The sequence below is a fragment of the Chenopodium album genome, chromosome 21 (assembly GCF_948465745.1).
Source record: "Chenopodium album chromosome 21, dcCheAlbu1.1, whole genome shotgun sequence".
Taxonomy (NCBI): domain Eukaryota; kingdom Viridiplantae; phylum Streptophyta; class Magnoliopsida; order Caryophyllales; family Amaranthaceae; genus Chenopodium; species Chenopodium album.
Window position 1 is genome coordinate 15611192 of NC_137854.1, and position 26744 is coordinate 15637935.

A 26744-nucleotide genomic window follows, 5' to 3' on the forward strand; every position below is an offset into this window, starting at 1 on the left:
TGTTTCAATTGAGTTATTAATCCTCCTAAATTATAAAATGGGTATCTTCGCAAAATATACTCATTTTCAATTGAAGTAGTGAAATGAGTAAACGCTTCCTATCAATTTCAAATGGATTTGGATTTTTGTTTGAAATACAATAATTATTAAAGGCACACAAGTAACCGAAGCCATATTGATAAATAAATAAATTGGAGATTTGAAGGTTGACAACAATAATGGTTGAAAATGGTCTTAGGTCGACAAGGTCGTCGACATTGGCGAAAACCCCCAAAATATTCGAACAATGTTGTTTATAATATCTTTAGTAACACGGGAACTATATCTGGTAAGCACATATCTGAAAAGGACACAACCATTCATAATGTAATTTTTAGTAACATGGGAAACTACATTTGGTAAGCACATATTGTTTCCGAATTACATAATTCCTTAAAAGCGCATAATTTATCCCTTTGGGATTTTTTTATTATTACCTTTATAGCGATATTGTGTAATTATTTTTTTTTTTTGGTAATTACTTCTTCCGTTTTCTTTTACTTGCAACACTTCCCTAAAAAGGAAATGTCACAATACTTGCAACACACTATAAAAGGAAAGTTACATTAGGGAAAAACTATACTATTTCCCTTATTTAAAGCACATGGCCCACTAAATTACACTCCTAACAACCATTCATCCTTTTTTAAAGTTTATTAATTATATCATGTAAACCCCACCTTTCTTTATTACCGCGCTAAACGGTGTGTTGCATCTAAAAGAAAACGGAGGAAGTATAACTTAGCTTCCAAAGTTACAAAAAAGGAATTTATAATATTAGAGTGGCGTTGACCTTATATAATTGTATTTGCTTAAAACAAACTCATATTTTGAGGAAAAAGGTCCACCTATCAAGTCTTTTGAGAATTAGATAATGTGACACCATCAATGAAAAGTAATCATGGTGAAAAGTAAAGGTAATCAAGTAAATAATTATTTTTCTTAATTTATTCAATAGGTTAGTACATTAATTAGTAACCGTATATATGTTAGAGGAAAAATGTAGAATATGTAACTTGTTTTTCTAGTAATAGGGGATGCTAATTCATGAAATTAGTTGTAAACTATATGGATTATTTAGCAATGATAAGTTTTTGTCAATTGAAATAATTTTTTAATGTAAGATGTCATACATGAGCAAAATAATGAAATTAAATAAACACTATAAATTTTGTTAGACGATCACCTTAAACACTTAAAAACCGATTACTTGTCAAAGGAACTTTCTATATTGCAGAATATAAAATTGTAATAAATGTAATATTTATTTTCAAATCCTTACTAGCATCACAATATGATAAGTTCATTTAAAAAGATAATGGTGGATTCTATTTCATTCTATATAAAAGATTTAACTGAAAAGCCTTCATTTGCATATAGTCCTTATTGATATACGACATATCTTATACTTCCTATGTTTCTATTTACTTGATTAACATTTCTAAAATGAAAATGTCACATTACTTGACCCATACTATATTTGGTATGCTTTTGGTAGATAAATTATCTAAATTATTCTTATAAAGTGCAATTAATGGTAAATATGTAAATAAACATATTAGACGATATACTCTCATCTATTAATAAGAGTTTAATTATTAAATCACACAAAGAAAAGGTTAGATGCAATTAACATCATATCAAAAGGAGCTTAATTATAGGTAAACTAACATTATTAGAATATAAATGTTCTCACATATATTCCCACATTATTAAATAGATTTTTCCCTTTTATTTAGTATCTTAATTTGTAGTCGTGTATGTATTATAGGTTTTAAAAAAGATATAAACCATTTTTTTTAGTAACAACACTATGAAAAATCAAATAATTTTAAACATAAAATAATCCTTAAATGTTGTTCAATTAAATACTATAATTTGTACAATATGATATGTTTGTATGTTTTTTAATAAATATAATAAATAGCATGAATAATGGGTTCTTCGCTTCTTCCCTTATTGATTATACTAACCAATATGTATTAAAATATGTGGTTTGTTACTAAAAAAATGTCGTTGTTACTAAAATAATACTACTATAAAACTTTGCAAATAAAAAAGATAAGTTATAAACACACGGGAGTATTTAGCAATAAGCGATATAAATTTGTGTGTAACCTTAACTTTTGTGATTTCATGTTAACTCTCAATTATTTGATTAAAAACCTTCAAGAAATGAATAAAACCCTCCAATATAATGTATGAATTAATCCGTACAACATGTACTTGATAATTGTATAATTGTAGCTAACACCTATTTAATTTTATATAGTTCCTTATACGTAATAAATATATAATATGTACTTTTTTGGTATGTTTGAAATTTTTGTAGTAACAATAATGACAAATTACTAACCCTTCTTTAAAAAAGTTAACAAACATAGTAAGGTTAAAATTGTCCAACTTCATCAATTTTTTGAAAATATATCGATATGGATGTCTATAAAAAGATCTTTAAAAAATAATTTCATTGGTTTTTTTTATAATAATTTTTTGATTTGTAGTTTGTAAAATATCGTTAAATGAAGTATTATTCGATTCTTATAATAAACATCTCTATTCATTAATGACGTTGACTAGGATGCTATTTTCTCAGTAACAAAATTGTATATTTTAGTAACCTAAAATATTTTTTAGTAACAAGAAAGATTTTTTGGCGCCAATGAAATTTGTCCCGCCTTCTTATGGTAAATGGCGCCAAAAACCAAAAACTTTTCCCTCTCAATTTTCCCTCTCATTTTTTTAGCTAATGATGAGTTGTCAATTTTTAATTGGTAATGTATGTTGGGACCACATACATTCAATGTATGTGTATCATTCCCCTGGTGTAGTAGGAGGTGGCAACAACATGGATTTCATCTTATCCAATGGGTTTCTAATGGTCGAACATGTATTTAAAATTGAATTTGTATAGGAGGTAGCAACTAAAAAAAACGAAGGAAGTATTTAAAATTGAATTTGTAAGCATTGAATTCATTGTTATGTGAGAATAATTGATTCTGGAATAGACCATTTTGGATGAAAATTTGGAAGAAGATAGTTAAGTCCCCTTCAACAACGTCTATTTCCTTCACTCACAGAGTATATTTTTATCCATTTAATCTAATTGTCTAAAAAGACAAAAAATAGTACCAAGACATATTCACAAGAATGTTATTAGAATTTTAATTAATTGCCCTTTATTAAGTGTGGTCAACACTTATTTAGGACTTGTTCTCTTCACCTGAAACAAGTAGATCTGATCTGATCTGAATTTTTATTATCTGATCTGGTCTGCTTTAATAATTTGACTAAATTTAGACCGCATTTTTATACTAATCTATAAAGAAAAACATTATCAAAATGGATCTTGTTAGATTCGTCTCATTATGAACTTTTCAAATATGTAATTTTCATAATTTTTTGCAATACGTAATTAACGATATTTAGCAATAAGTAAATGATAATTAAAAGTTCTGATCTGGTCTTATTTGAATATTTCAGGTCTGATCTGATCTGAATTTATTAAGAAATAAGTAATAAGTACTCAAAATAAGTTAAAGAAAACATATCCTTAATATGGGTGTTGGGTGTTTCAAAAATTTCATACACTCTTTTACATACATCAAGTACGTGACAAATTTGACAAACACAAACACAAACGCAAACATAAATACAACCATGAACAAAAATCCCAAAAAAAAAAAAACACCCAAAAATCTTATCCTCGAATCGAACACGTGTTAAGTCTTTTAGCCTGTTAGCCCTTCTTGATTTGTAGCAAAACAAACAAGACAAATTCACACACCATCCAAATCGAATACGACGTCGTATTACCCTTATCAATAACGCCACTCTCACCTCACTCTCACACTCACTACTTGCAGTTGCAGCATAATCAGAGAAGAGAAAAAAAATGGTGAAACTCGGCGGGAAAAAAGTAGGGGAAATGGTCGGAAAAATCGGCGGAAATGGCGTCGGCCAAATTCTGATAGCCGTCGCCGCCGCTTTCTTCGTTCGTTTGTTTTCCGGCCCTGGTCCTGCGTTGTTGCCGGAGAATGAATTTGACGGCGACGAGAATGAATCTGATGATTCTGATGAGTCTTCGTTTGACGGAAAAGTTTTTCCGGTTACTATTCGTTGGAATAATATCACTTGTTCACTCTCTGATAAAAAGTCTAAATCGGTTAGTTTCACTGAATTTTGCCATTTTTTATGAGTTGTTGTATATAATTTGGTTTGAATGATTGTTATTGTGATTTGTTGATTGCATTGTTATTTGTTTGTTTTATTGAATTATGCTGATGCTGTAGTAGTTGACTTGTTGTTGTGGAAAATTATACTACCTCCCATTCCCATATACTCCCTCCGTTTTTAAATACTTGCTCCATTTCTCGCGCAGAGTTTTAGGAAAAATTGGAAAAAGTAATAAAATAGGGAGTAGTGGGGTTGGTGGAAGAATGAAAAAATGTAAAAGACAAAAGTAGTTTAGAGAATTGTAGGAGAGAGAATATATGTTGAGTCTAGAGAAATTAATTAAATACTGTAAAAGCTTTCCAAATAAGGAAATAGAGCAAGTATTTAAAAACGGCTGCAAATGGAAAGTGGAACAAGTATTGAAAAACGGAGGGAGTATATCACTAGTTGTATTGCAAGGTGGAATCAAGGTAGTTTTTGGCTCTATGTCCATGGTGCACTAGGGTGTATATACTAGTAAAAGGTAGTTAGGGAAATTTATAGTCGTAGCATAGTACCGTTAATACTACCTCTGTAAGCTTTCTACGCTCTTCGTTCTAGTTCATTTTGTTACATTATCTTAGGCAAACCCCGTTTATTATGCTCTGACTTGTAAGTTTAGGTGATTATAACAGTAACTATTGGGAAACATGGGGGAATTCTATCACCATTTTCCGGAAATGTGGCACTATATTTATAGAACACTACAAGAAGGATTTTTTTTTTATTATTTTTTTTTATTTTTTTTTTTTTGCTAAAACTTATAATAGTGAAGCAAGGATAGGAACTTGGAAAGGTAAAAGCGAACAATAGTTGCAATATTTAACAATGATTAAGTGTTAGAGCTTGCAATGGAAAGGGTTTGTTCGGCATCACTGTGTTTTTTGTTTTTTGGTTTTTTAAAATCATATGATATATCTCATATAATGAATCAAAAAATAGTCAAACTTATTAAGTTCATGATAATTTTGAAAACTGACAACAGAAAAGTAGAAACACTTTTTTCTTGTTTCTTGTTTCCTGTTTTTGGTATTTTGTTTTCAAAAAAAATGAAAACTGAAAACAAAAAACGATGCCAAACAAGCCCTTAGCTCCTCGTTTTTGTTGCTGTGTTGTAAGCTCTAACATTGAAACACTTGTATATTCTATGAGTTGGAATGCCAAAAAAGTACAAGAGTGAGCAAGGCAAGCACACCCCACAACGCGAGGTTGGAAACTGTGATAAAGATTGTATGAGCTTCAAAATCCTACTCCCTTCATTTGTATTTATTGATGCAACGTGTTGAAGATGCACATTTTCTAAGGAGCTCATGAGTAGAGAAGAGAGATGAAGAGAGCTAAATAGGAGGGCCCATGTGACAAGTAGTGAGAGATAGAGAACCCAGAGCATATATTGTGATAGACTAGTCAGCAGACTCTTGAATATGAAGCCTAAGCCTCAGTTACTGAATTCTCATTGTAGCTTTACTGGTGTACAGTACACAGAAAGATGATGTGGCTAATTGTTGTGTGATTAGTCTAGATGACTAAAAATGGACTAAATTTGGTAAAAGACTTATGTTGTGTTAGAGCTAAGGGATTACTTCAACTTGAGTTTTCTTCTTCAAATGGTTGAAATATGTAATTGCTGGTGGTGAGTGCCCTTTCTCTTGTTAAACTTCCTAGGACACAAGTGCTTTGGTACACCCTGATTATTGGGAAGGTTTTTTTGTTTTTTGTTTTTGTTTTTGTTTTTGTTTTTGTTTTTTTAAAATTATTTTAATATCATGATATATTACGAAGAACTCAATGTATTCTTTCGTGGGTGCTGAATATTTTGGCAATTTGTGTTAAATTTGCTTCTTTTGCATGAAGTTTTTGTTTTCTTTGATATCAATTGGCTATGAGCATCACGGAGCAATTAGATCTTATGGCCTCATGTTTCATGTCTGGGTAGCATAATTTTAAATAAAATTTTCTAGCTTGATTTCCTGATTTATTGTTTAGGTAAGATTCCTGCTGAAAGATGTTAGTGGGGAGGCTAAACCTGGAAGGTTGCTAGCAATAATGGGGCCATCAGGTTCAGGGAAGACAACATTACTTAATGTTTTAGCTGGTCAACTTGCAGCTTCACCAAGATTAAGTTTATCAGGTTTCTTGGAGGTCAATGGACAGCAAAAGTCAAAGAAATCTTACAAGTATGACCGCCTTTTATGGAGCTAATCCTTTTTAAAATTTGATCATTGGAGATTTTGTTTCCTGCTTAACTTCATTCAATGATGTTCTTGCTGTTCTAGGTTTGCTTATGTCAGGCAGGAGGACCTCTTTTTCTCGCAAATGACTGTCCGTGAAATACTTTCTCTTGCTGCAGAACTACAGCTTCCACAGATGTCTTCAGCAGAAGCAAGGGATGCTTATGTGAATGATCTCTTGTCTAAATTGGGCTTGGTAAGATTGATGCTATTGATAATTTGTTGAATCCTCCAACTGAAATTTGTATAAGCATTTTGGAAGAAAATTACGTGTTCACCTTTTGTTTCTTCTTACTTGATATGAAGAGCCCTTGCTGAAATTTGTTTCTTGTATCGAACTATTCCCAAAGGTCAGTTGTGCAGATTCAATTGTTGGTGATGCAAAGGTGCGTGGAATTAGTGGTGGTGAAAAGAAACGTTTGTCTTTGGCATGTGAACTAATTGCAAGTCCTTCAGTCATATTTGCAGATGAACCAACGACTGGTATGCATGCTTCTCCTTAATTATGCAATCTTGAAGGTCTTCCCTTTTCAGTATGATGTAGTCTTTGCATTATATTTCATTGACCTGAATCTTAATACAGGTCTGTCAGTATAATATTCATTTCATTTTACCTGATATGCTGTTTCTAATCGATTACGCATATATTTTTTCCATGGACACTGCTACATAGTATCACTCTAAACATTTTCAAAAACCAGTGGTAAAGATTATCAGATTATGTTAACATAAGCCTTGGGGTTTATCTAATCTTCAGATCATAAAAACAAAGCTGGTTTATTCCAATTTTTATGGAATTCCAACTTCCAAATCCCCATGTAATTTATTTAATCATGCTGTTCTGTATGAAATTTGTACTGCACAGTTGTGTGATTAAAAACCATGCGACAAATTTGTATCACAAAACCTAGTTTAATTTGTTAACTGGAATATCTGAATAATACTGTTGTGATTTACTGTACCAAGCTCTGTTTAGTACCGTATGATTAAAGTAGGTCTGTCAATGATTATTTTTTAGATAGTGAGAAGATAAACAGAGATATTGTTTCATAACATGGCGTCCTGAACTCATAGCTATTTTAAACTCTTGTCAGTGTCAAGTCTCTGGGTTCATATTTTTGGATTGATGGCCAAATTCCTAGATGGTCTATATTATTTTAACCCAGGCCAGAAGTGAATTATTTTATTATTATTATTATTTTATTTTTTTTCCATAAGGGGTTTTGATCCAAAGGTCCATCTGTCTTTATTAAATTACCCCATTTCACTGAAGGCACTCTCTTCCCTGTTCAGTGTTGGAATATTTATGTATTATATGTTCTTATGAGGATTTCACAAAGATTTACATCATTTGGAGTTGTGTAGTTTAATGATGTAGATTTAATTTAGAGCTTAGAGAACTAAATAAGGATAAAGAATTATGTGTTGAAGATTGTATTGCGTCCGTGTTCGCTTGTGCCTAAAAGTGTAAAATTGTAGAAGTGCCTGAAATTTGGTGGAAAAGAATAAAACTCTAGAAGTGCTTGAAATTTGGTGGGAGGTTGTTTTGAGGAGAGAATTTTTTCTACAAAGTAGCCAAAGAACTTAAAATTATGCTATTCAAAGTTTCATTTAACAGAGTAGGGATTACATATACACAAACCATTGTTAGAGCAACCTTGTAAGAAAAGTCAAGTTTAGTTGATCTTCATTGTATCTCAGAAGTGTTACCGTGAGTGGGGTCAATAAATAACTATTAGGAAAGCTGCATTTGGTTACTCGTCTAATATAACCTACCCTCCCATTACTAATAATGTTTTTGTAAGATACAAGGGCTAACACCTACCCTCCCAGACCTTTTCATCAGTCTCTTCAATAGTCCCTATGCATTTGAGATTGTAGCAGAGGTTTAGTTAACATGCTCACATTGTCACATATGTATAATTGTATATCTCTGTTATAATCCTTTTAACTCCAAATTAAATTTGCTTTAGATTTGTTAGATCTGTTTGATTGTCTCGTTAATCTAGCTGGCTTTTGTTACTTTTTCAGGGCTTGATGCCTTCCAGGCAGAAAAGGTAATGGAAACGCTCAGTCAACTTGCACAAGATGGTCATACTGTGATCTGCTCAATACACCAGCCCAGAGGATCGATTTATTACAAATTCGACGACATTATCTTGCTGACAGATGGTTCTCTTATTTATGCTGGTCTTGCTAGGGATGAACCATTGTCATACTTTGCAAATCTTGGGTTGGTTGCTAAATCTCACACTATATGTTGTTCTAACGCCACCTAATATTTGGTTTTTAATGGTGTAAGCATTGGTATGTTGCCTAATCTGTGGGTGCACCGAACAGGTACCCTTGCCCAGATCATGTCAATCCTGCTGAATTTTTGGCTGATCTCATATCTATTGATTATAGTTCATCTGAAAGTATTAACAGCTCTCAAAAAAGGATTGATGGTCTTGTTGAGGCATTTTCACAACAAACTTCCTCTGTTATTTATGCAACTCCACTTACCAGTGAAGAGAAATTCATAAAAAGAATGAGGTTTGGTAGAAATGCTTCTGCTAAGAAAGGGAATTGGTGGAGGGAATTCTTCTTGCTTTTTAGACGTGCGTGGATGCAGGTATCTGATCGCATAATTTCCATCTTTGTATGAATATTTTTTATGAAGTGCTCAGAAATGAGTTATATCTTCTATATTTTAGTATTACAGCAATGTGAATACATAATCTGTGGCTCGAATGTTTTGATTGAAGAGATGATGTATTGTTCTTTATTGAATGGGTCCAGGGAATGGTACATTATGTCTTTAAGTTGAAGTTCTAATCTTTTGTTGTCCCACTTATCTCTTGTAAACAAAGTCACATAATTATTTCTGCTAGAAATTAATCTTTTTGTTTAATTTGTGTCTCTGGTTTCTGAATGCTGCTATAATATATCTTTTATTGCTGCTATTGACGTGGCTTGTGTGATACACATTTGTCTTCTGAGAGATTCCATCATCTTAATTTTCTGTTATAAGTTTTGTACTTTGATCTGTGATTTTGTTAGTTCTCCTGATCTTTTAAGTTTTGCTTGATCAGGCATCTCGAGATGGACCAACCAATAAGGTACGGGCCAGAATGTCAATTGCATCAGCAATAATATTTGGTTCAGTCTTTTGGAGGATGGGAAGATCTCAGACATCTATTCAGGACAGAATGGGGCTGCTGCAGGTACAATTTGTACTTCACGAGTTATTTGGCTTGGATTAGCATGTAGTGTCTGCACGTTCTCTTTTATATATTGTCTGGGAAGGAGTTTCCATGGACCTAGGGAAAAGGGAGGGAATTGTTGGTAGAAGAATATAAGGTATGTTAACGAGGGATGTTGAAACAATAGTGAAGTGTCACAGTCTGTATTTTTGGGGGTTCGGCATGCACAGCGCACTCTTGCCATTTGGTGGTAAGAATTGAGATGATTGTATAATCCTGAATCCTCATTGAGTCAAGTGCTAACTAATCTGGTATGAAGGCTTTTAGTTGTGTTGAAAACCCCATTGTTGTACACATGTGAGCTGTCCCTTAAAAAAAGAGAGAAAAAAACCACCTTATAAGCTAGAGGAGTTACTGGCTTACTCCTACTATCGCCAATTGTTAAGAGGATACCAAAGTTAATAGTTTGTGATGTAGAGTGCACCCGATTAAGGTTGTGCTATTCTCTGTTGTGCCTGCCTTTTCTTGTTGTAAGTTTGGTGATTAATTTTTGGTTCCTTGTGCTAGTAAGAAAAATTCTTGAACATGTGGAAAATGTAATCATGTGACAAATTTTCAATTTTATGTTTTCTAGAATTTTGTTTTTGCAAAAGCTGAGATAATTGATTGTGGATTTACAAGAGTGTGGACAAATTATTTATTGCTCTCTTACATCAATCATAAGTTGATTTTGTCACTTGATTTTTGAAGCAGGCTTAATGTACATTATATGTTATGTGAATGTTTGTGGATATAGCTTGGTATTTTCCATTTGAACTCAAAATGTATGAAATTTCGGTAGAAGGCTTTTTGTACCACAGGGTTTCTTTTTGTGGCTGTATTTTGGTCCCTTCTTCTAGGTACTAACATGTGTATCCTTTTAGGAAATCTTTCCATCGTTGTTGAGAAAGTTATTAATATTTTAAATGGGTGAATTTTCAATTTTAAATTACTGATCAAATGCCTCACTACCTCACTAGTGGCTAGACTATGCGTCTTTATTTTGTGTGTGTGTGCTAGTAAGCTGCCTTTTATATCTAGGGTCTAATAATTCCCTCTTTACAATATGGGGGTAAAGCTGTAGGAGCCTCTATGCAATTGTACATGCAAGGCTTCTTATGCTTGACCTTCCTTATCTTGCCTAGGCATGAGCCTCATTAGAGGCTTTGGGGTAATGTTGTAGTTGTGTATGCATAATTAATCTCCAAAATGTACCTGTGAAAGCATGGATGTTTATAAGTCAGTTTGTGTAAATGGGTTGTATTTGTCTGTTTTTTCCCTGATCTTGTATATATTTTGCTACTGCTAGGTTGCTGCTATAAATACTGCAATGGCTGCTTTGACGAAGACTGTGGGTGTTTTCCCGAAGGAGCGTGCCATTGTAGATAGGGAACGAGCAAAAGGATCTTATTCATTGGGTCCATACTTACTGTCTAAGCTGCTGGCTGAAATACCTGTTGGAGCCGCTTTCCCGTTGTTATTTGGTTCCATTCTATATCCTATGGCACGCCTGCATCCCACTTTGTCCAGGTAAAGTTCTTTGAAGATCATGTAAACAAACTTGCGGGTGAGAAAGAATTCACTAGCTCTACTCCGTGATGAGCAATATTTAACGGGGAAATGGGTTAAGGGGTTTCTTACTACCACTGGTTTTCAAAATTTTGTACTAGGCGATCTAGAATTGTTTTGATGCTAAGGACTTAGGGAACCAGGCACCCTCTGTCTTTTATGTTTGCTTTCGCAGTGGACATCCTGAGTGCTTGTGTTTATTTATTTTTTATGTCTGTTAGTGAATTTCTTGGATCATTCTTTTCCTTTCTGTACCCATGTTATACTCTTATCATATGATGCCTACCTGTGTGCAGCATGGGTTTGATGCTTCAAAATTAGCAGAAACCTTAGAAACCTTGGAAAGGTAGATGTATATTTGGAATAAACCATATCCATGTTCAGCATTATTGGCAAGCCTGAATAACATAAATGCTCGGGACTGGGAGATTTACTGAACAAGAGGCTTTAGAGTAGTGGGGGAGGAGGTGTTTATTCATTTATTGCTCGGTTGCTCCTGCTATTTGTGGCTTCCTATGTGCTATATCCTTTTTCTTTCCCCCCTTGTCAACCCGAGAGGTTACTTTCTGTGATTTTCCAAATTGTCTTTGGCAACTCAAGTGTCGTAGACTCGTAAGATTAATTTTCAGGTGCTTGTCTCACTTTGGATGTCTGTGTATGCAGTTATGCACTTTATTTGGTTTTTCTAATGGTATAGAGGTTTATGATTTAGAACTTTCACTTTGTATTGGGCATTATTTTACAATTTCAATTACATTGCACTCCATGTAAGTTTACTTTATTGTTGTCACGCACAGAGTACTGTTTTTAGTCCTCCTCAGTATTATTTCAGAAAAATGTTGAGTGATATTTGCTTTAGTACACTTCTTACCCTACATGCTTAGTCTGTATTTGTGACCTGCAGGTTTGGTAAGTTCTGTGGAATTGTAACTGTAGAGTCTTTTGCTGCATCTGCTATGGGTCTAACTGTGGGAGCCATGGTTCCTTCCACTGAAGCTGCTATGGCTGTTGGGCCATCTCTTATGACTGTCTTCATTGTCTTTGGGGGATACTATGTTAATGCAGATAACACGCCTATTATATTCCGATGGATCCCTCGCGTGTCTCTGATACGATGGTAATTGCACCACCTCTCCTGTCTCTAATAAATCTTTAGGTTTAGCCTTTAGGCAGGGAAATCTGTAACAGTGTCTTGAAAAATCATAATTTTTGCATTGCTTTTGTCCACTTCCGAATATGTTTTTTATTTGTAGGGCCTTTCAAGGACTGTGTATCAATGAATTTAAAGGCCTGCAATTCGAGCATCAGCATCCATTTGATCTACAAACTGGAGAACAGGTATTGTTATACAGACCCCACCCCCAACCCCTCTTTGAGATTTTCTGAAAATCAAGGCTATTTGTTGGTGGTGAAAACCAGAAAAAATGAAATTCCTTGCTAGTAAAGGAAGATCTGCTGTTAAACTTCATACTAATATGAGACGAGAAATTATGGTTTTGCGGTTGACATTTCCTTGTTTCTACTAGTATCTCAAAGTTTGTGATTTCAAGTTTCTTGTCCTTATACATCTCTGTTTGCATTAGCATCCTGCAACACCAGAGTTAAGTGACATATACACATTGCAGCACACCTATTCCTACATATTTTATCATCAGTCAAAGCTATGATTTCAATTCACATTTTGGTTGCAAAACATAAAATCTAATTCATATGAGTAGATTTAACCTCCAACTGATTCAATAGGGTCAGGAAAAGATTGCTGTATGTTCAATATGTTATTTTCATCTATTTTTGTGACACTTTAGTGAATAATCAACTCAATCAGTGAAATTAAACTGCAATCTGAGCAAAATGGTTCAGATGTTATGCTAGTTCATGGTTGTCTTGGAGATTTGGTGTTAATGAAACTTAAATGCTAGAGCTTCTTAAGTAAGCTTATCATGTTTTCTTTCATCAAAAATAGATAAACAAATTAATTTTTATTTTTTTTACTTGTGGTGTTTTTTGGGGGGCCTAATTACACTTTCGCAAACCAAGAAAAGTAAGGAAAAGGTGGTGTAGCTTTAAAGAAATGATGGATAAATTGTGGAGCAAGGGGATAAGATGGTATTTTTTTTTTGTAAAGAAATGGTGGTTAGAACAAAAACTCACATTTTTTTTTTAAATTTATGTTTTTAAATGTGGAAGTATGTAGGATGGAGAATGGTTAACTAGAATAGTACTGTCTACTTTGCCTCTCTGTTGTGGACTAGTTGGTGTTCATGCTTGTGCCCTGTCAAAAATAGCAAACGTCAGCTACCCTTGGGGTTTTAACCAAGGAAACCTCCTCCAATACCTATGTCATTTTTCAAGTATGAGATTTTGTATTTATAGAGAGAGCATGTGTTTAGAGAGAAGTGAGAATAAAGTACAATGTGTCAGGAATCTCTCCAATGGGAGTAAGTAGGGGGTATTTATAGATGGACTCTGTTGCAGGTGCGCGATCATCTGATGCCCTACACGTGTATGGGTGAGATGATTCTTTCTAGCTGAGCTGCTTGACAGACTAGTGATCAGCTAGGTTGCCATGCTTAGAGAAATTTCATTATACGTGTCAGGTCTTTTGTTCAGGGTTGTATTCCATACAGTTGAGACTTGGGAGTATGTGTCCCAACTTGGGGGAGGGAGTATCAAGTAGTTGACTACGACACATGATCTAAAATGACGTTTTTTAGCGCCATGGTTGTTGTGAGTGTGATTGTATGTTAAGTTTATGGCAAATTCTATCATGAGTGTAACATTTAATAGGGGAACATTGCATAGAATTTTCACTGATAATATCATACCTTGTAAAAATGCAAAGCGGCTAAAACATAATAATGAAGCATGCAGTGCGTTATTTTTGATGTGTTTGCATGCTCCACACCAATAGGTTCAGGCTACAGCGACCTGAAATCCAAATTGCAGATTATGTTACTAATGACTTAATGAGACAGTTGATTGAATTCCTTTGTTGTCTCTCAAGCAAATCACTGTCCAAAAATGTGAGGAAAATATTGCCAAAAAGGTAAAGCAAAGAAATAAACATAGCCATTATGTAATTGTACACTCTACACTGTACTAAATTTTGGAAGAAAAACCTTCATATATGATTTTATGATCCTAACCATTTAATTGTATAACCATTAGTTTATTCTCTAAACTATTCCAAGTAATTTAGCCGCTTGGATGTTTTAGCATTTAAGATGTTAGATTTGTACTATCTCTAAGAGATGTTGTCTGCAAAATAAGTGGAAGATTTGTCCTGCATCTTATGTTATCAGTTATATTTTGACATGGAAAATAACAAGGAAGATTAGTTTTGCAAGTTCTTGTTGGGACAGGAGCCATCCTTGGTCTGGCTCTCATGTTATCAGTTTATATGTGTGCAGAGGGGAAATTATTGCTGTCAGTTATTTAGATTATTAATATGTTATGGCTCTCTTGTCATGTGATTTGTTGTCGAAAATTTGTTTGTACAAAATGATATATGTTCTGGTAGCTTTGGAGTTTTGGCTTCAGTTGTACGTTTCTTATTTTGAGATCAATCTGCAGGCACTGGAACGACTTTCATTTGCTGGCAGTCAAATTAGAGAGACTGTGGCAGCGCAAGGCAGGATATTGTTATTTTGGTATTGCACAACTTACCTTTTGCTGGAGAAGAATAAACCCAAGTACCAGCAACTTGAGGTTCCTTCTCCAGATCAAGTGCGTCAAGTGCTACCATCTGAGACTGCCGTAGATAAAGAAGATCAGCATTTTTCTGATCAAGTTGAGGGAAAAGAGCAGCTTGAACCTCAGGCAGATCAAATCCAACCATTTATCCTGGAAGGTTTGTAGAGTCTTGGGTAGTTGGGTACATTATAGTTGGCATACGATACGAAGGCATTTATTATTTTATCTCATACAGGTTCTAAGTAAAGAAGAAATACTTTGGCACCAAAGGAGGCTGTCTTGCCTGCTCTGATAACAGAAGATAACTCAGTAAACAAGCTGTTGTGCTCGACTTCACAATGTAGCTAGAATAAGGACATGTAAGAAACTGATCATTTTGGTCCATATGGAATGCTTGATCAGCTAGAGTCTGATCATAGAGCTTGTTTTGTTGTACAGAATCACTACCAGATTTAGTCCTAATTCTCTTTTTTCAGGTGTTTAATATTTTCCTAAAATGGTGGTCAAATTAGAGTTTCCTGATGATATGGGAAACATCTTAATGTCACATGTTTTTCATTGACAGTCATATTCTGGAATAACCCGGTGTCTGTGATTTTGTGGCTAAGCGCTCGTGGAAAATCAAAACTGTTGAAAAGGTGTTGTAGGGAAGATTATTATTCTATGGTATGGGTTGGAGTTAGAATCCCTGTGGTATGATGTTCCATGCTAACAATAAAATCACCCAACCAAACCACTAGAATGGATTTCAAACTCTTTTCCAAGAAACACGTGTTGATTCGATGAATTCTGCCTCCATCAATTGCACCGTGTAGCGCAACTCTGTGTGAAGTGTTGATGCCATATTTGCTCCCTTATGTACACGGTTAATGATTATTGTAGGTCAATATATTATTCATATTTGCACAAGTTCCCCTCCTGTTATGGATTAAGATCCTTGATAGTCAAAGTTAGGAAAAAAAATGTATGTAATTTATTATGGAATGGAGGGTATCACTTTGCATTAAATTATATTATCGTTAGATATTGAATATGGAGTAATGAATACTCTACTCTTTGAGAATCAACTCATCAAGTATCCATCAAAGATCAAACTTAACTTGGCTGCCAAGTGGATGGCCAAGTCCCAACAATAGCAATTACAAATTTGAGACATTCCACGAAGACCACAAACAGCAAGCCAACAAAATAAAATGAAGTCATTGCTTCTTTATTGCAATATCAAAGGCTTTTACTTATATCCTAAGAACTTCCATCTAACTCTCTAATTTGCTTTTAAAAACAGAGGGTCTCTCACCGTTATATTTGTAATGCTCCCTTCATCTCCTTTTAATTGCCTTCTTGAATTAAGCCCTTTTTAAAATTTTGATTGAGAGAATATTATATGCATAAGTATTATTAATTATTATGAGCATTAATTGTTTTTTATAGAGAGAATATAATAAGTGTATAAAATAGCCGACAATCAGTCAATCAATAGCCAATCACTAAACAATAAAAACAATTTTTGATTGAGAGAATATAACAAGTGTATAAAACAACCGACAACCAATAGCCAATCACTAGACAAGTCCGTAACATGAATCATAAAAACGATTTCATAAATTGTTTCTTGGGAAAAGCCTATGTCTTTAAACAATAGCGAGTACTTTGTATAAGAAATAGCACACAACTAATTCATTTGTTCCTTTTTGTTACCATATGGTTAATTGGTTATTAATTGTACTAGAAGGTTACAATGTGTGACTTTCCAAAAGACGGCCACGGTGTAACAAAGTCAATACCAAAGGGTTATTACATAGAAAAACCCAAACAAGAAGAACGTAAAGCGGTAAAGGTAATTTAATCAACGGTTTTATAATTAAATTTTTTTAATGGTAAATTTTAAGTGGGCCATACCCCTATACCCATCTTGGCCCATATATATAGCCGCTTGAACTCCATCTTCAATTCCTTAAAGAATCTGATTTCAACTATGGAATATACACCACACTATAAGAAGATTAATAACTCTAAAACTCAACTAATTGGCCTTACTTCTGGGAATCTTTCGTCACTATTCTGGAAAATGCACAACAAATCTCGTCTTTTCTAAGCACTCATCAACAAAACGTGTAATCCCATGTAAATCTTTCTTTCTCAGTTCTACTACTCCTGTCATTTTCAACTATGTGAATTATTGTAATTTTAAATTAAAGATTAGTTAGTAGTTAATTGTCTCAATACATACTTTTTCATTATTGCTTTCAATTATTTGATCAGATTCACTTTCTGGGTTTTTCTTTTGCATGACAAAATTGCTATTCATTGAATTATTTATTTTGTTTGATTTCATTTTTTTAATTATTTTTTTTCTGGGTGGTTGAATTTGCATGATATACTTTGTCAAAGTGTATTCTGAGTTGATATAATATATGCTTAGATTTGTTTTTTTATTTTTTTTTTTTTTTTTTTTATTGATGGTGCAGAAACATATTTTGATCTGAGAAATAATGGCACAAATTGGTAGATTGTTGTTTGAGAGTAATATGAATTCACAACGTGAAGATGTTTTGAGTGCAATTGTTCCATTGTTGAAGCTATTAAGCCTTACAATGATTGGATTAGTGCTTTCGCGCTTTGAAATGATTCCGAGAGCAACGTTTAAGCTGCTTAGCAAGCTTGTTTTTGCATTGTTCTTGCCTTGTTTGATTTTTACTCATCTTGGCGAATCGATTACTCTCGAAAATTTCATTCAATGGTGGTTTATACCAGTGAATGTGGTGGTTAGTACCCTTTTTGGGTGTTTGTTAGGATATGTGGTGGTTCTTATATGCCGGCCGCCACCGGAATTTAACAGATTTACAATAATTATGACTGGGTTTGGGAATACAGGGAACCTGCCTCTTGCAATTGTGAGTTCTGTTTGTCATAGCTCGGATAATCCGTTTGGGCCGGATTGTCATCGGAAAGGGGTAGCTTATGTGTCGTTTGCGCAATGGGTTGCTGTGATTTTTGTGTACACACTTGTTTACCATATGATGGAGCCTCCAATGGAGTATTATGAGATTGTCCAAGAAGGTGCTGAAATTCAGGAAGAGGGAACTGAGGATGTTAGTGCACCGCTTCTAGTGGAAGCAGAGTGGCCTGGAATTGAGGACAAAGAAACGGAACATTCTAAGACCCCTTTCATAGCAAGGGTGTTTAATAGCATCTCGAGTCTTTCAAGTTTGCCCGATATGGATTCCAGAGACGGAGCAATCTCAAGAGGCAATACACCCATGTCAGTTACATGTTTTGCTGGTCCAAATAAAGTAGCTAGAAAGATCAAAGTTGTTGCTGAGCAAACTCCCATTCAGCACATACTCCAACCGCCCACCATTGCTTCATTGTTAGCTATAGTTATCGGAATAGTACCTCATCTTAAAGAGCTTGTATATGGTGATGATGTCCCACTGGCATTTGTTACTGACAGTCTACAAATTGTGGCAGGTGCTACAATCCCAGCAGTGATGCTTATTCTTGGAGGCATGCTTGCTGAGGGGCCAAATGAATCTACCCTTGGACTTCGTACAACGATTGGTATCATAGTGGCACGACTCCTGGTTCTTCCTTTGGTTGGAATTGGTGTGGTAGTGCTGGCTAATAAACTGAACATAGTAGTTGCAGGTGATCAAATGTACATGTTTGTGCTATTTTTGCAATATACGACTCCAAGTGCCATCTTACTCGGGGCAATTGCTAGCTTGCGGGGTTATGGTGTTAGAGAGGCTTCAGCACTTCTGTTTTGGCAGCACGTTCTGGCTCTAGCATCCCTTTCTCTGTACATTGTAGTTTACTTTAAATTGATGTCATTCATTTAGGATTGTTATTTTTGCCTTTACTTTTTTCTTCAACAGTATATTTCAAGAAATGTGTGCAAGTGTTGCCATCGTTTTTCATGGCATAGCTATCTCATACAAGGGTTTTTTTTTTTTTTTTTTTTTTTTTTTTGGTTAATAGCTCATAAACCTGTAGAATTTATTATACCAATGTCATCTTTTCTTTTTCATCTGTATGTTTCGCTTTCTTGCTAGATTTAATCAGTCTTTAACTGTCCAAGTGTTGTTTTAGTTTGTAAATGGTTAGTCTTGCTAATCTAGCTAAACACGTACACTAGCTTCCTCCTTTTTTACATGGAGTCATGGAATGAATTTTTAGGTTACAAAAATAGTATAAACACACAAAAACCTGTCTGCTGTCATGCTAAATGTACTAGTTGCAGTCAGCAATGTCATAAGAGATAGTTGCAGTCAGCAATGTCATAAGAGAGCACATTTACACACAAAAATCCTTTTTTTAGTTGTTTACGTTTGATGAAGAGTCCAACTTAAGGTAGTGTAAAGCTGAATGCTGATGGGGCCTGAAAGAAGATAGGAATGGCAGGTGCAGGATGTATTATACGAAGGGGGAATGGAACTTGGTTCCTGGGTAAATCCTGGAAAATCAAAGCCAGGAACCCTGCTTAAGCTGAATTAATGGCAGTTATGGCTGTAAGGGGTGGGATCGCGCGTGCTGTTGACTCAGGATTGGAGGTCATACATCATAGTAGAAACTGATGCAAGCTTTGGTACGCATGAATCGGTCTAATTCTTGCTGATATAGGAGATATGGCAATATATCACATACGAACTAGTATAATTAATGTAATTTTGTGTGTTTTTGTTTTATTTTTTCTTTTAACATGTACTATTCCCTCCATTTTATAATGATGTTCCTGTTTCGCTTGATTACAGCTTTATTAGAAATCTGAAATTGCTGAAGTTTTTAGATGAATTCAACTTCGTTGATGAATTCTTCTACACCTTGCCCAGATGCTCTTGAAAGCCTTTTTACTGCTATTTCTTGACCATTTTCTAGTTAACCCTGTAAACAAACATCATATTATCTCCTTCTATGTTTTGTTGCATTTTAGACTACGTAAGATCATGTTTGAATTGAACTCATTCTTACCTTGGCCAAAACCACCCTTCCCGAGCAAGTTACTCTCACTAAAGCCGTCTGTTGCTATTATCAGATGTTCAAGTTTTGAGACTTTTAAGTCTTCAATCATTACTTGGGTTTTGTCTTTGAATAGATATGAATCTGTTGCTTTCCCAGCTTTTTTCTCTGGTATTGATTTAGATTTTCTATTTCTATTCGATGTGTGTTTACCCTTTTTCCGAGCTCTCCATTTGAACAGGAAGTATATGATAGTGGCAATCACTGCTGTTCCTAAAGTCATATCTCTTACTAGTACCTGCAAAGCAGAGGAAATTATTTTACATATGCATACTAACATGATCTTTTTTACTAGGTGGGAAGATGAGAATTCAGAAGCCTATAATATCTCCTAAAGTGTCTAGCATTCAAAATTTCAAAGAGGTATGATTAACTTAGCTCTGATTGTTCAAGCCGAATGAATAGGTCCACCCCTCCAGGCGAAAGGTCCTCTATGTCAATCAAGTTCTCGCTCCATCTCATACATCCAGTTCCAGTATCATGTGTATAAGCCAAACAAGAGCAGTTTGCCAGGCAGGTTGTTCTGCACTGATCAGGATTCAGACCCACAAACCATTCAGCAATATCAGCATTAACTGGCACTTTCATCATCTTTAACCTCAAAAACCCATCTTGTTTTCCCCCTTGAACCCCACATTGCAGCTTCTTTCTTCTCACACACCCCTTGTCCAGTTTCCTCTCCTCCATTCCTCTGCGTTCTTTGGCACAAACCCTTTTAAGCAGCTGCACATAGGTTTAGTCTGCGGGTTGCAGTTTCCAAATTCTCCACACATACCATAGGTGTTACATATATTTTCCACGCAATTCCCCTGTTCTTCTTGCTATCATCCCACCACCTTTCAGCTAATATCCCTTGATCAATTATTACATAACGAGGCAACAAAGTCTCATTCGCACCTGTAAAAACCAGAGAAAGCATCCCTCTTACTTCCTCCTGTGCGAATGACCCGGTGTTAATGAGTATATTACCATAACCAGTATTATAATATCTTGTTCCCATGAAAATGTTTCCATTCCAAGGTCCACTTCGCCAATAAGGGCGATCCCCATGACCCCATCCCTTATGATAATCTGAAAAAACCTAGAGTTAGTACCAACTGAGTACCTTCCAACTGATGGATCTGAAGGACTTTTCCAGGCCTGCACGACTTTCCTGAATTCAGGATTATTGTTAAGAATGAACTTCATATTTGGTAAGACTGAGTCTGTAGGATACTGAAAACTCTGCCATATGATCGTCCCATTGCCACGAGTCGCGTTGTTCGGAAATCCTTGGATAAAAATGTTCCCGGAATCTTGAAGTTGAGCTGCTACGAAACCAGCTGTAGGATGAGTGACATTGGATGACCAAACAGTCTGATATTTTTGCATCAGAGACTTGCAGATTTTCGTCGAGTGATATCTTAAGTACAATAGAAGTATCAGTGAGGGGATTGTTCCTGTTAGCTACCCATACAAGATACAACTTCCATTTCAAAAGGGTGATTATATCAGATTCCAACATAACGATTGGAAGAGTTTTGAGGGCTGAAAAATCCTAGATTGAAAATGCTATTTTTAGAAAGTATTGATTCTGAGTCTTTTAGGAATTGTGTTGGTGTAATACTGTCAATTGCAGAGCAAATTTTAGAACTGAAAAGAAGAATGTATGGAATTAATGCAAAAATAGGTATCATTCTTTGCTTAATTGATTATATCATGTAACATTTGGCAATTTAGAGATAATATCAGGGCTCTGAAGGTAAGCTCTGTGTGTGTGTTTTTCTCTCTCTCTCTCTATTTATTTATTTATTTATTTATTTTTTTTTTTGCTCAGAATTTCAGAGGTCTTTGGTGTTAGGCCTGTTAGCTCTTTGAGTGAAACACGTGAACTTATGAGTGCTTAAACTAGTGGATGTTCTGGACTTCTAGTGTATTGGTGCTGTTGTTAAGGTTTGTATTGATTGACGACTATGACGAGTAGATTAAAATATTTCGAGTTTGACTAGCCGTATTGTTATATAAAAAAATCTTGATATATATAAACTTTAATAATTTTTACTAATCTGAAATCAAATATATAAATGATCAAAGTATTTGTATTGTTACATAGCAAGATAAATTAATATGCAAGATCATTCATGAGTTGATATGGAACGACATTAGTTGGTACTTGGGACACAACTTTCTCAAATTTTCTCTACACCAAAAGAAAGAAGCAATTGGCACATGTTGCTACTTTTCATAAGGGAACAAGGTGAAACATTTAAAGGTTGAGAATGTAAAATAATCAATGCCAAGGCCAAACAATTCAGTTCAGTTAAGTTAATTTCAATTAATTTATAAATTAATTCAGTTTCAACTAACTTAAGTGGTAATTAATTTTTTTTCCGATTGAATTTTCAGTTATGAACCATTCGGGGTTTGGTTAGTTTCAGTTCAAACAATACTCTTCAGTTTAGGTCAGGGTTGGTTAATAGTTGAACCATTGATACAATTATACAACAATACCGACTTGAATTACGTGCCCAACATAAGGCCCAGTTAGAATATATTGGGCCGTGATAAAATGTAGCAATTGGGCTAGGCCCAAAAAGTTATACTCAGTATCATCTTCCTTAGTTTTTCTGTCTCTAATTTCTGCTACTGAAGAAGCGAAGAAGGCAAGCATGGCTAATCAAGTCATGAGGTTTCAGGTATTCACCTATTCTCAGCTTCATTTTTTTTTTATTTGTATATTTTGTTTATATGATGTATTAAACAAATTAATACTATGATTTATCTAATTTCTAAATATTTTTTCAACTGTTATGATTTTTTTTGAAGGGATGTTTTGATGAGATTTTTGATAATTATAAACATGATCAATTGATGTGATAAACATCCATTATCTTTATTTACCTCGTTTTTGTCATTAAATTATGCTTCTTGTTGTTGTTGTTGTTAATTTGATGAATTTTTATAATGGGGTTATTATTATTATTATTATTATTATTATTATTATTATTATTATTATTATTATTATTATTATTATTATTATTATTATTATTATTATTATTATTATTATTATTATTATTATTATTATTATTATTATTATTATTATTATTATTATTATTATTATTATTATTATTATTATTATTATTATTATTATTATTATTATTATTATTATTATTATTATTATTATTATTATTATTATTATTATTATTATTATTATTATTATTATTATTATTATTATTATTATTATTATTATTATTATTATTATTATTATTATTATTATTATTATTATTATTATTATTATTATTATTATTATTATTATTATTATTATTATTATTATTATTATTATTATTATTATTATTATTATTATTATTATTATTATTATTATTATTATTATTATTATTATTATTATTATTATTATTATTATTATTATTATTATTATTATTATTATTATTATTATTATTATTATTATTATTATTATTATTATTATTATTATTATTATTATTATTATTATTATTATTATTATTATTATTATTATTATTATTATTATTATTATTATTATTATTATTATTATTATTATTATTATTATTATTATTATTATTATTATTATTATTATTATTATTATTATTATTATTATTATTATTATTATTATTATTATTATTATTATTATTATTATTATTATTATTATTATTATTATTATTATTATTATTATTATTATTATTATTATTATTATTATTATTATTATTATTATTATTATTATTATTATTATTATTATTATTATTATTATTATTATTATTATTATTATTATTATTATTATTATTATTATTATTATTATTATTATTATTATTATTATTATTATTATTATTATTATTATTATTATTATTATTATTATTATTATTATTATTATTATTATTATTATTATTATTATTATTATTATTATTATTATTATTATTATTATTATTATTATTATTATTATTATTATTATTATTATTATTATTATTATTATTATTATTATTATTATTATTATTATTATTATTATTATTATTATTATTATTATTATTATTATTATTATTATTATTATTATTATTATTATTATTATTATTATTATTATTATTATTATTATTATTATTATTATTATTATTATTATTATTATTATTATTATTATTATTATTATTATTATTATTATTATTATTATTATTATTATTATTATTATTATTATTATTATTATTATTATTATTATTATTATTATTATTATTATTATTATTATTATTATTATTATTATTATTATTATTATTATTATTATTATTATTATTATTATTATTATTATTATTATTATTATTATTATTATTATTATTATTATTATTATTATTATTATTATTATTATTATTATTATTATTATTATTATTATTATTATTATTATTATTATTATTATTATTATTATTATTATTATTTATTCTTTTTTATTTTTTTACGAGTATTTATTTTTTGAAGGATAATAGGGCTATTGTATTGAGCAAGGATGTAACTATTGTTAGGATAAAATGATGAGATACAAGCTTTTTTTTAAAAAAAAATTGCTATCAAGTATTTAATAAATTAACAAGTCTAATTGCATATTTGCAATGAAAAAAGACTTCTTATAATCTTGTTAATTGTTGAATTTTTAGTAGTAATTTTAATTGTATTAATGAATCTAGAAATACAATTGTCTGTAATATTTTTCAGTCATTAACTCATGTAAGGCTTTAATGAGTTTAATCACATCGTCCTTAGACTATGATTTGTTGTTTAGGTTCTTGACGAATATCTAGATATAAACGTTTGATGCTTGATAAAATGTATTCTGAACTCTGAAGGATGTTTGTGTGATTACTGTTGTACCAGATATATGGATGTGCAAATCAATAGATGGAATTCGAGGCTTTACACTTGTTTTCAATTTCCATTAACTTAATAAGTTGAAGAGAATTAGTTAGATGGAGGTGAAAATCAAAAGAAGCATGCCAATTGCAGCTTTTATGGCGTTTTGCACAAAGGGTGATGTGTACCCTATTGCTGCAGTTGCTGCGGCTTTTGCCTGTGACCAACGAAAGCATGATGTGGTTATCATCACTCACTCTGCACACCAAGACATAGCTGCACACTTGGCTGAAAGTAATGTAAGATACACTTCCTCCTCACTCACTCACTCACTCTCCGCCAGTTCTTCCTCCTCCAGAAAGTAATGAGGATGATGATAACTCTCTTGCTTTGTCATTCAGTATCCATAAACGTACGGTTACAAGGGAGCATAGACAGGAATGTCTTTCAATTATGGAAAGGATATTTGGTGATGGGCCGAGTTTAGATGGTGATTTTGTTTTGATCAACTTCTTTGCATTGGAAGGTTGGACACTAGCTGAATTGTTTCATGTCAAATGCGTTGTTGCGGCTCCCTATGTTTTAAACTACACTGCTCCTTCTTCATTTCAGATGCAGTTTAGGTGGGAACTTCCACTTCTTTATAGGTACTTGCTAGAGGCTTCTCTTGGATGGAAAGATGTGATGCATTGGATGCGGCCGCTTTTCTCTGAAGATTGGGGATAATGGAGAGAAGAACTGAATCTTAGTCCTTTGCCTTTTACCGACCTGGTGACAGGTCATCCTATGTGGCATGATAGGCCGTCATCTTCTTTATTGTTGTATGGTTTCAGTAAAGAGATTGTGGAGTCTCCTGATTACAGGCCTTCAAAATGTCAAGTTTCTGGGTTTTGGTCATCACCTTGCAAGTGGCAGTTTTCATGTAACAGTTGCCGAGATGTTTTTGATTCAAGAAGGGAATTTTGTTCAATTCATACAGGGCTACATAGCTTTCTTAACGCTAATCTATCAATGCCTCTTGTTTTATAAGTTTTAGCTTAGTTGCTAAAAAGGGTTTCTTAAGTCCTACAGCACTACTTTGTTTCTTGCAAGTGGCTATGGAAATAATCAAGTGTAGATTCATTCTTCTGGCAGCTGAATATGAACCATTAGATGTGGCTGTTCAACTTATAGCTTCTGAAAAGAATTCATCAATTAATAGTGATAATATCAGCCTAAATGATGGGATATCTTTGTACAACGACCATTTGTTTTGCTTCTCTAGCTCGCTTCCTTACAGTTGGCTCTTCCAAAATTGTGCAATTGCTATCCATCATGGAGGTAGTGGTGCCACTGCAGCTGCACTTAAGTCTGGAATACCCCAAGTTATATGTCCCTTTATGTTGGATCAATATTACTGGGCTGAAAGGATGTGCTGGCTCGGAGTAGCTCCGGAACCCTTGAGAAGAAATCAATTGCTTCCTGACAATTGTGATAATGTTAGCGTCAATGAAGGTGCTAATGTGTTGAAGAAAGCTATAAAGTGACCACGAGTCCTGATATAAAACTATAAAAGCATGTGCCCAAGAGATTTCAAAGAGAATTTCTCAGGAGAATGGAGTCTCAGAAGGAAAAAAATTAGCTAATGCCAAACCTGCAAGTGATAAATTTTGGTAGTAGGTGCTTTTTGTTTGTAATAGCCTTCTGAAAGAACTTGTAGTGGAATACTGGAATATGATTGAGAATGAAGGCTTGTTCAACTTACTTCGTCACCAGATGGCAAAGATGTATAATATTTCACTATGAGTTTTTCTAATTCGGTAAATGATAATTCTGTTTTCAAAGTTCTTTCTTTTAAATTCCTATCTTCGTATGCCATACTATTAACCCCATGCCCCTAAGTTTCTCAGTCCCACACTCAGGGTTGGATAGTGAGGGTTTA

At 32.8% G+C, this 26744-nt stretch overlaps 5 protein-coding genes across 6 annotated transcripts; 4 read left to right on the top strand and 1 right to left on the bottom strand.

The window, feature by feature from the left end:
* Window positions 1-3895: 3895 nt before the first annotated feature.
* On the top strand, window positions 3896-15455 carry LOC145603153 (ABC transporter G family member 7-like). Its single transcript, XM_081659281.1, has 12 exons — window positions 3896-4204; window positions 6241-6431; window positions 6531-6681; window positions 6836-6968; window positions 8517-8718; window positions 8826-9099; window positions 9560-9691; window positions 11019-11239; window positions 12183-12395; window positions 12532-12616; window positions 14852-15128; window positions 15207-15455. The coding sequence occupies exons 1-12, from the start codon at window positions 3935-3937 to the stop codon at window positions 15215-15217; spliced, it is 2160 nt and encodes a 719-aa protein (XP_081515407.1). The 5' UTR covers window positions 3896-3934; the 3' UTR covers window positions 15218-15455.
* Window positions 15456-16911: 1456 nt separating this feature from the next.
* LOC145602694 (protein PIN-LIKES 2-like) lies at window positions 16912-18927 on the top strand. Of its 2 annotated transcripts, none has more exons than XM_081658859.1 (2): window positions 16912-17095; window positions 17440-18927. In XM_081658859.1, exon 2 carries the CDS (start codon window positions 17464-17466, stop codon window positions 18811-18813), a length of 1350 nt encoding a protein of 449 aa, XP_081514985.1. In that variant the 5' UTR covers window positions 16912-17095; window positions 17440-17463; the 3' UTR covers window positions 18814-18927. The 2 variants fall into 2 exon arrangements, with proteins under 2 accessions (XP_081514985.1, XP_081514986.1); XM_081658860.1 differs by having other exon boundaries at window positions 17481-18927.
* Window positions 18928-19756: 829 nt separating this feature from the next.
* Window positions 19757-21361, bottom strand: LOC145600496 (G-type lectin S-receptor-like serine/threonine-protein kinase At1g11300). Its single transcript, XM_081656384.1, has 5 exons — window positions 20966-21361; window positions 20766-20924; window positions 20402-20713; window positions 19943-20228; window positions 19757-19845 (listed from the first exon to the last, which is right to left on the bottom strand). Exons 1-5 carry the CDS (start codon window positions 21359-21361, stop codon window positions 19757-19759), a joined length of 1242 nt encoding a protein of 413 aa, XP_081512510.1.
* A 3578-nt stretch (window positions 21362-24939) lies between these two features.
* On the top strand, window positions 24940-25549 carry LOC145600497 (uncharacterized). The gene is made up of 2 exons (XM_081656385.1): window positions 24940-25117; window positions 25167-25549. Exons 1-2 carry the CDS (start codon window positions 24940-24942, stop codon window positions 25547-25549), a joined length of 561 nt encoding a protein of 186 aa, XP_081512511.1.
* A 60-nt stretch (window positions 25550-25609) lies between these two features.
* Window positions 25610-26349, top strand: LOC145600499 (uncharacterized). The gene is made up of 2 exons (XM_081656386.1): window positions 25610-25745; window positions 25865-26349. Exons 1-2 carry the CDS (start codon window positions 25610-25612, stop codon window positions 26347-26349), a joined length of 621 nt encoding a protein of 206 aa, XP_081512512.1.
* The last annotated feature ends 395 nt before the right edge of the window (window positions 26350-26744 follow it).